The following is a 9,560-nucleotide window of genomic DNA, read 5'->3' as shown; positions in this document are numbered from 1 at the left end:
CTTTCGTTGGAGTAGTCTGCAGCGCGTGCCTGGTACTCGTCGTCGACTTTACACTTTTAGCTAGGGGAGTTTCCGTTGGCGACCAGCCAGCCAGCCAGCTCTTGCTCGACTCCAAATTGGACACCGCGTATTCAGCACGTGCTACTCTCTCCGTCCGAATATTATGGCCTCGTTGGTGGTTGCCTGAAGCCTCGGAGGCGTATCCGAGCCGCCAATTCAGCACCACTCGTGCGCGTCATTCGTCCGCACCTACTGTGGCCGTCGCGTCGGGGTCCGACGGGTTACTGTTAACATATAAACAGGGTTGAAGCATAGCATCCAAGTTTGCTGGTGTCACTATCGTTTATAACGGATCTCATCAATACTATAACCAGTGCTTAAATAATATTCTACACTGGATTTTTCCGAATTCATCGATGTCAGCTGACACATGTACTAAGCTTTAGCTCCGCCCCCTGCATATAAAAAATCGGACGATGTTAAAAACCCTAAGTCATTTCTTTCTCCTCCACACATCGCGGCCGTTCTGTTCTTCATCTTCTTCAGCTAACCGAAGACGTCCTCTCTGACCTACTTGTATTCTTTTCTTTGATATGTATTTTTCTATCTTATATGTGAATTGACCAATTCACAGTTGATATTAGAGTTATGTTTTTTTTTTATCATGAGCCCAATCCCGTTATGGGTGGGTTAGGATTAGGGTTTACCTAACCCAAATCCACTATGTTCTTTTCCTTTCTTCTATAATTTGGGGATTATGGTTATGGTTAACTTATCCGAACCTCTTTTTGTTCTTGCGCTTTCTTCTGATTTGTAGATTAGAGTTAGGGTTACCTAACCTAAATCCTTTTTTTGTTAGATTTGAGAGTTCAGGTTTAAGGCTACCACCCTAATCCCATTATTTTCTGCAGTCTAGTTCCTCTCCATGGTCTATTATCGGGTTATGGATATAATAGGTATTTTTGGACCCTATATCCCTTTTGTTGACACGAGCTCTGTTCTTAACTCTAGCTTCTTATGTATGTGAAATACGGACTTTGGTGGCTCCGATGCTATTGATATATTTCTAAGACCCTTGGGACCGGTCTAAGTCCCTTGGGATCGATGATGTACAAGGCTTAATCCTAATCTGAGAGGTTGAGGGGAGAGGAAAACACGAGTCCTACCTTCCTATGCCATGTTGATGGTCGTGATCGCCAACACAGTCATGTCCTGCATCGGTGTTCCTCCATCTTTGTTGATGTATGGTGACATCATGTCGCTGGCCACCGATGCCATCCGATCCATGATTAGTTTTTGCCTTGCTGGTGGCTCCTTGGAACCCGGCAACAATGGAGACGTGGGCTCCATTGACCGATATCGTCATAGGTTGATGCGTTTCTAGTCACTGATCAGAAGTGCCTAGAAGATCGGGTCATCTCTGCCAACGTTGCGGCAGAAGTGCCTAGAAGATTGGGTCATCTCTGCCAATGTTGCGGCTAGGGTTTACCGGAGTACAAAGCATTGGCTTCCGTGCCCAGTCCTACCGTGGTTTTATATTGCAAACATGAGATTTTTTTAAAAAAATATGATAAAATAAAAAAGGCGATCACACGGTCAACATAGCTGACCTCCAAATCTCCAATAGACACATGTTGTGGACTGTGGTATCGCGAGAGAAAAGCTAGACACCGGTTTCGGAGTTATTCGCTTTAGGTTAAAGTTAACTGTTGAAATTGTAGCAGTTGTAATACATAGAGACAAAACAATATAAAAAGTAGTATAAGTTGGTATATATTAAAGTTAAGCGTACATGCTAGAATTCGTTTTCTCTGGCCGCTGCACCCACCTCCTCATCTCCACGTCCACTCTGTAGCTTAACTTTAAAGAGGCTAACCCGCCGCGTCACCCCGCCGCTGTGGCGTCGGTTAGCGCGCGTAACCAACGTCCTAATCATCACGCCTCCTGCTCTGCTCGTGTGCCTGCACTTGGCGCTGCTGTGCGTATATTAAAGCCAAGGCAGCAGCCACGGCGTGAGCTTCCTTCCCTCGTTCATTCCCTCCCGGTTCAGGCCCTGTAGTCCTGTACCAAGTTTTCGTAGGCATTCGGATCGAGGCAGGCTAGGCTTTCGTTTCGTCCGGAAGAAGCAAGCTAAAGGAAGGCGATCGGATCGGAGGCCATCGGGAACGGAACGGAACGGAAGAAGCCTCAGCTCGAGGTACGTACGTGCTCATGCATGCTTATTCCCGTTTATAGTTGTGGAACCAGGATCGCTCCTGCTCTGTTTTCCCATTAACTAAACTCGATCAGCTTGCACTGCGCTGCGGCTGCGCCTTCGTTCATCGTTCGACGATCTCTCCCCCGGCCGGTGCTGCAACCCAACCCGTGCGTGCACTGCCAGCCAGCGCTGCTGGTCAGAGCACTACACTGGCCGCTTGCCTTGCCCAACCGCAAAACCAAATCAGAGATGAATCTTTACTAATCTTCTCTCCCGGTAGCAGTCACCGTGCATGCTGGCAAGCAGGACAGCACCTTCCATCAGATCCTTCGCCTGTCATCTTCTCCATTCCATACCCATAATATAGGCGACGCGACAGGTCACTGCTCACAAACTACCGTCGGATTTAGGTGTTTTAGCTCACCAACCACCTGGATTAGACGACGGACGTGGGGGGTCCATGTTAGCACCTAGGAAGGGGGGATCGGGAGAGGAAGGTGCTCGGCTGGGAAGAACACTTGGAGAAGAAGGGAGCAGGGCGTCGTTTCCTTTTTATCCCTTAGCTACAACTCCACACTACTGACTAGCCCCCATTCACTTACACGGCCCACTCAGGCCCAGTTACTCGGACGTTACCGTGCTTCTTCCTGTTGAGACGTCCTTCGTCAGCTTGCTTCTCTGTCGTCTGCTTTTCCTTCAATCCGCTCGCATCCAGATTCTGTTGAGCCGCGTGGTGCTGACAGTCCAGCCTGTGTGTGAGTGACAGCCACCGGTACTTGTGCGCTCCCCTTCCACAGTTTGACGACACTTGGGCGATGCTCTCGGCCGACGACACTGACAACAGGAGAGTGTGCAAAGCATATCAGCAGCGAGCGAGTCCCGGTCCCGGATTCGCATCTCAATTATTTCCTTCCTTCCGCTTCCGCTTCCGCTGCGACGTCGCACACACTGCGCGCGTTGATAGTGAGACACCCTGCTGTTGGACAGTTCCACCTCTGCACAGAAGAACTCGAAACCTCTGCAACCTAACATCCCTATGATTGAGCCTTGACACGCTGTCACGGTAGACTGATTAGTCTTTAATGGTAGCACTGTTTTGGCGTCATACGACTCTCTACAAAAACTGCTCCGCTCTCTCCGCTTCAAATCATAATCAATCTTATAGGGGTAGTATATTTGTGAACGGAGTGAGTAGTATGTTTTATGGTAAACATACTTTGGCGGCATAAATGCTTATGTTATTCTGTGAAAGGAATTTTGGTCAAATGATGATGTTATTCATTTGCTTAAAAAAATCCCAGCTCTCAAGTGTCAACCAGTTTTGAGTTTTATCAGATATTTATATAAAAAATACTAACAACTACGAGTATGCGTGTTTGGTGGCATAAATGTTTGCTGTTATTCTATGAAATTGTTGTACTTTTTTTTTGGTTTTAAACCTAGGCTTGGGTTCTTTTGGGGTGGAGGGAGTGCAACTTTTCTAGTTTTTTTACAACCTCTACAAAAAAAAAATACAACACAATGAATAATACCAAATTCTCAATGAAATTATGTTTTCCAAGCTCATGTATTTGAACTTGTAGATGTTAGTATTACTTCTAAGAAATAAAAAAAAAGTTAGAAAAAGTTTGACCCAATTTAAGTCAATTCTCAAATAAACTATAGGCTTAGACGAAGAAAATGTAAAAGTACATGCATATGTCGAAAAAGTACTTTTATGCGGTTGGTATATGCCTTCAGAACGTAAATATTACTCCATAAGTTCCAAGATACATGAAATTTTAATTTTGCTTTAGGTCAGACTCTTCTAATTTGATCAATGTTTAGGAAAAAAATATATTAATATCTGAAATGCCAAAAAAAAACATGTGTACATGTTTCGTGTTAAATTCAACAAAAAAACTCATTTCATTCTGTAGTAGATACTGGTGTATTCTCTTATATTTTTATTGGTTAATGAGTTTTGAGACAAAACAAAAAACTATTGTATATTATTCAGCACAAGGTTTATATATTTATTTGTCTTTGCATTAAACTCTGAAACCGTCGGGGCTGATGATTTCAGTTATCGGAGGAGTCGCTAGCACCACAACACAGGGCCTTCGATTGCACGTATTGGGGTGGGAGGATGTTGCAGAAACGATGGAAGGGATGCATCTTCTTCCTTCTTCTCTCAGGCGCGTTAGGTATGTATGTTGCTTTTCTTCATCCTAGATTATAAGTTTTTTTTTTAACTTTTAAGTTAAAAAATCTCACGCTTAACTAAATTTATATAATAAAACAATAATATTTATACTGAATAACTCATAATGGAGGGAATACGTTCGAGCCTTCGAGGTTCTACGCAGGTCCTGACGCCTTTTCCTGAGTCTTCAGAGAATCAGAGGCACCGGGTTTTCTAGTTGCTTTTTCCTCACTTCTCTTTATCCCTTTTTTTTTTCTGTCATCCCTCCAAAACAACTTTCTTTAGTGAGATTCTTTACTTCGCTGGAAAATGCATGCGTGGGCAATGTATGCCAATGAAAGTGTAGAGGATTGCAACTTCTTGATAAGCTACAAAGGGGTAGGAGTAGGATATGCCTGTGCTTTTTACACCTTTTTCCATGCCTTATCTTGAGTCAACAAAGGCGTAAGTGCGCGGTGGACACGTGTGCCATTTCCAAGTGGTTTATCTGAACCATCTTCTCGCTATTATCTCGTTTTGAAAATCAAAGATGCTGTTTGGCACGTGTAACTGTCGAAAATTCTGCTCTGAAACACTGAATCCTGAACTACTTACTGTGTATGGGACTGCATTGCTGTTAGGTGCACTAACTAACTATACGCAGAGGTCAATGTGCCGCCCTTTGTTTCATGTGCATTCAGTAAACGTGTACCTCTGTCTGCTGCTGTGAATATTTATCCGGATTTACTTACAGTCCTCACAAACCCGCAGGCGTACTGATGGCTTCAGAAAGCTCTTCGTCAGAGTTTGCCAAGATCGTTCAGTCTAAGCAGACGAGGCAAGCTCGGCTGTGCGGAGCGGACTCTGAGCTACTGAGCTCCCTGGCGGGCAGCGACGCGGAGGTCATGGTCACCATCCCCAACGAGCAGCTGGAGCACGTGGCCGAGTTCCAGGAGGAGGCCGACCTCTGGGTCGCCGCCAACGTCGCGCGGTTCCTCCCGTCGACCAGGATCACGCACGTCGTGGCGGGCGACGACGTGCCGGCGAACTCCCCCGGCAGCGCCCACTTCCTGGTCCCGGCGATGCTCAACCTCCGGTCGGCGCTCGTCGCCGCGGGCCTCGGCGGCCGCGTCAAGGTGTCCAGCGCGATGTCCGGCGAGGCGCTGTCCGCGCCGGCGTGGTCCGGCGTCGTGGGCCACGTCCTGCGGTTCCTCGAGTCGGCCGGCTCGCCGCTGCTCCTCAAGTCGTCGTCGCGCCCGTCGGAAGAAGCCAGCGACGCCAGGGTCGGCCGCGCGTACGCCGCGATGCGCGCGCTGGGCGTCTCGGGCGTCCCCGTGATCGCGACGGACCTCGCGGCCGGCGGCGACGCCGTGCCGTACTACTACTCCTACTACGGCTACGGCTACCCGGGCGGTCACGGTCGGCGGCGGTCGCTGGCGACGACGGGGACGTTCTGCGTGGCGCTGCAGGACGCGGACCCCGCGGCGCTGCAGGCCGGGCTCAACTGGGCGTGCGGGCCGGGCCACGCCGACTGCTCGGCCATCCAGCCTGGCGGCGCCTGCTACCAGCAGAACAACCTGCCGGCGATCGCGTCGTACGCATACAACGACTACTACCAGGAGATGGCCAGCACCGGCGCCACCTGCTCCTTCAACGGCACCGCCACCACCACCACCAATGACCCAAGTAATAATCTAGCTAGCAACTCATAATAAGCGCTATCTTTTTCCCTTCTCTTTTCTTACATCACAAAGGAGGTCCAGCCAGAGCGTTCGTTCGTGGACACTGATTAATTAACGCCTTCGTGTTGGCTGCTCATCCATTTCAGGTTCAGGGTCTTGCGTTTTCGCGGGAAGGTGAGCGTGCATGCTTTATTTATTTATTTCAAACAACGCACCCGTTCTGTTCTGTTCTGACAGCCTGACGTGATCTCGTAACCCGTCGTTGCGGTTGCGCTTCGCAGCTCCACAGCGGGAGGCTCCTCCAACTCGAGCGTGCCGGTGGGCGCAAGCCCGCCGACCAGCCTCTCCCCTCCGACGGGCTTCGCACCTCCAGTCGGCTCCAGCCCCCCGTCGTCGTCGTCGGAGTTTAGCCCCCCGGCGGTCGGCACCGCCCCTTTGTCCGGCTTCACCCCGCCGGACGGAGGCGGCTTCGGCACCCCGCCGGGTTCCTTCAATGGCACCGGGACGTTCGGGCCGAGCGGCACGCTCAGCCCTTACAACGGCGGGGCCCCTGGGCTGTCGCGCGCCGGCTTGAGCTTGACGGCTCTGTCCGCCGCTGCGGTCGCCGTGCTTCTCGCGTCCATTGATGCGATGTGAATCAAATCATCGATGCAGAGACTAGACATCCCTTTTCTCTCGCGCCGCAACATGTTCTTAGTTGTTGATCTACTGGTCATGTCATGTAGATGTCAGGTCAGATTTGTACGTATTATTTAGGTGCCGTGAATGTGAAGCGAATGTCTCTGTATGCGTGTGCGTTGGGTGCCGTAGTTCTGATGAGCGCATGTGGATATACGCTTATATGTATGTATGACACGACACAAAACTTCAGTACAGTGATGGATTATATATTTACCGGTTTGGAATCAGAAATGGAGGATGCAGCATCCTGGTTTTTTTTTCCCGTATTGATTCATCCTGCCTGCCTGCCCGCCCGCCCGCCCGTGACAGTTGAAATTGAAACCGTGTATGCAGGTGCAGCAGCATGAACGATCGGTACGAGCTGTTCATTATATTATTCAAAGTTTCAAACAGTGGACGACTAGAATACCATGGATTCTTCTTCATCATTCAGGCAAGTCATCATATAGCAGCAATAGCCTGGATTATCATCACTAATAGCAAAGCATGTCAAATGCCAATGCTTAGTCGCGTAAGGAAAACAACTAGAACAGGATTGAATATTTACCTAGCATATCATCGGCAACCGATGGCACTGGAACGTCAAATGGCGCTCTGGTACTGAAGACACAGAATGTAACCGATGAAACTTGCCCGCCAACCCCCACCGTCCACCAATTAGCAATTAACAATGTCAAGAGCTTGTATCGTGTTTACCGTTGTTGGCTCTTCCATAATATATGTCCGAATCTGTGCTGGTATGGGTACAAGAAGAAACTGGATGTCAAGACATGTATATGTAGACCAAAAATGTATCTTAGCCGATTTCAAACTGCCTAGCGAAAAGATGATCAAGCTGCTCCGTGTTTGGGTGATTGCAGCATTATGTATCTTATTAACCGAATTCGCAGAAGACTTATCTCTCATGGAACAGATGAACCTATTAGCAGTCTACGTATATAAAGAAGTGACTTCCAGACTGCCATATTTAGTGATTAGGGCTGCTAGCTGTGACTGACCGTTTACCTTTGCAAACAATCTGTCTACTGCTCTGTGTTTTGCATCGTCCATCATGTTTATTTCCCATTGTTGCAGCTTACGATATCGTGTATATCTGGCACCTATGTTTATGACAGTGAAGCTCACCATCTTTATTCTATTGACATTCATTTTCATGCAAATTACATAACGTATGGTAGAACGACCGAATGCAAATTACTGCTAATAAACATCCTGCGTGCGCGCAATGGTGCACCATCTACCAATTAATAGCTGTAACGGTACTGCAAGTAATGGTCGAAGCGTTATGTTTTCCCTCCTCTCTTCCCACCGTACAGGATTATATATATACACATGCCTCTCGAACGGCTTCAATAGTTCCACCACGTTACTTCCATATATATTTCCCTTGGATTGGATTGGATCGTCGGCGCCCAAACGAATAATAATCCGGCAATGGAGCCTTCACGAGGGAAGCTGTCTGCCGCCGCCGTCCTCCTGCTGATGACGACGCTCCTCGTGGTGGCCGCCATGCGGGCGGTTGAGGCACGCGACTGCCTGACACAGAGCACCCGGTTACCGGGGCACCTGTGCGTGCGGTCGGACTACTGCGCGATCGGGTGCAGGGCGGAGGGCAAGGGCTACACGGGCGGCAGGTGCCTCATCTCTCCCATCCCGCTCGACGGGATTCTCTGCTACTGCGTCAAGCCGTGCCCATCCAACACGACGACATAATGATGAGACAAAGGGCGGTGGGTGCAGTGCACGCTGGCCGGGGGTTATCAGTCCACACATCCTACCGTACGTGTCTGTGTTAATAACTTTTTTTTGTCTTGGAAGTCTGTGGTGGTAATGACTTTTAAATGTCTTGGAATAAACCGGGTTCTAGTCCCTTATAAGCTAGCAGTACTGTAACAATTCAGATCATCAAAGACAGCAGGAAACCGGTGGTTGAGTTGAGACTGCCTTGTCCTAGAACACCGACGGCATGTTTGGACTCTTTTAGTAGACTTGGGCAAAATGGTGACGACGGTCTGGTTCCACCACTCGACGATGTTGTTCTACCGATGTCGTGTGCCGTCGTTAGATGTCGTGTTCGATGCAATACTATTCGAACTCAACAAAGGTGAACTCACCCTCACTGTCAGTGTCATCAACCAACAAAAGAAAGTACTACTGCTTACTACCACCGAGTGTTGCTACTGTGATTGGACGCATAGGTCGCCATGGACCAGGTCCAGTAGTCCCTCGGCCCTACAACAGGAACGAACTCCTTTAATCATGGAGATGACACAGCCAGAGTAGAACTAGTGGACATGCTCGACGTGTGACAACAACCCGGTCATCATGCCCCGTTGGTCGAGCTTCCATTGGACATCGAATTTAGAGGTGGTCATAGCTAAACCTAAAACTCGAGCCGCGGCACAGCCCATCGTACTTGGGCCTTAAGTCTTCAGCCCGACAGTGGTCTTTAATATTTTTGACCCGACCATGTTACGTAAACACTTAAAATCTAAATTCGACACAGTACTAAAGGTCTGTTTGGTTACTCTGTAGCTGTGAAAAAAACTGTTGTGGGTTGTGAGTTGTGGAAAAAACTGTTATAGGCTGTGAGCTGTTAAAAAGGTAAAAAAAAACCGTTTGGTGGAAACCAATAAAAGCCGTTAAAAATTCTTCGATATATGTTTTCACAGTTCCATCCAAAAGCTACTAAAAGCAGGTCCATGTGTGCTTTTAATTTTACACTGCAAGAAAGTCAGCTTTTAGAAAAAGCTGTTTTTTCTGAATCCAGCCCTTTGATTTGGCTTTTAGTGGGCCAAAGCCAAAGCCAAAAGCCAAACCAAACACACCTTAAAGC

At 48.3% G+C, this 9,560-nt stretch overlaps 2 protein-coding genes across 3 annotated transcripts; both read left to right on the top strand.

Moving 5' to 3' along the window:
• Positions 1–1,884: 1,884 nt before the first annotated feature.
• LOC103639107 (glucan endo-1,3-beta-glucosidase 1) lies at positions 1,885–6,986 on the top strand. 2 transcript variants are annotated; one of them, XM_008661903.3, is made up of 5 exons: positions 1,893–2,197; positions 4,263–4,383; positions 5,133–6,047; positions 6,190–6,217; positions 6,325–6,986. In XM_008661903.3, exons 2-5 carry the CDS (start codon positions 4,326–4,328, stop codon positions 6,677–6,679), a joined length of 1,356 nt encoding a protein of 451 aa, XP_008660125.1. In that variant the 5' UTR covers positions 1,893–2,197; positions 4,263–4,325; the 3' UTR covers positions 6,680–6,986. The 2 variants fall into 2 exon arrangements, with proteins under 2 accessions (XP_008660126.1, XP_008660125.1); XM_008661904.3 differs by lacking the exon at positions 4,263–4,383 and having other exon boundaries at positions 1,885–2,197.
• Positions 6,987–8,075: 1,089 nt separating this feature from the next.
• Positions 8,076–8,662, top strand: LOC541798 (female gametophyte-specific protein ES1 precursor). Its single transcript, NM_001111480.2, has one exon. The coding sequence runs from the start codon at positions 8,159–8,161 to the stop codon at positions 8,435–8,437; it is 279 nt and encodes a 92-aa protein (NP_001104950.1). The 5' UTR covers positions 8,076–8,158; the 3' UTR covers positions 8,438–8,662.
• Positions 8,663–9,560: the final 898 nt, after the last annotated feature.

This window comes from Zea mays, chromosome 9 (genome assembly GCF_902167145.1).
Source record: "Zea mays cultivar B73 chromosome 9, Zm-B73-REFERENCE-NAM-5.0, whole genome shotgun sequence".
NCBI lineage: Eukaryota > Viridiplantae > Streptophyta > Magnoliopsida > Poales > Poaceae > Zea > Zea mays.
The sequence above is the reverse complement of the archived record's forward strand: the minus strand, read 5'-3'. Positions and strand labels throughout refer to the sequence as shown.

Excerpts from the sequence above, each read along its gene's own strand:
- LOC103639107 (XM_008661903.3), top strand. The coding sequence starts at position 4,326 with ATGTTGCAGAAACGATGGAAGGGATGCATCTTCTTCCTTCTTCTCTCA. Across the intron at positions 4,384-5,132 it reads TCTTCTCTCAGGCGCGTTAG|GCGTACTGATGGCTTCAGAA; the intron begins GTATGTATGTTG and ends ACAAACCCGCAG. Across the intron at positions 6,048-6,189 it reads CACCACCACCAATGACCCAA|GTTCAGGGTCTTGCGTTTTC; the intron begins GTAATAATCTAG and ends CATCCATTTCAG.
- LOC541798 (NM_001111480.2), top strand. The coding sequence starts at position 8,159 with ATGGAGCCTTCACGAGGGAAGCTGTCTGCCGCCGCCGTCCTCCTGCTG.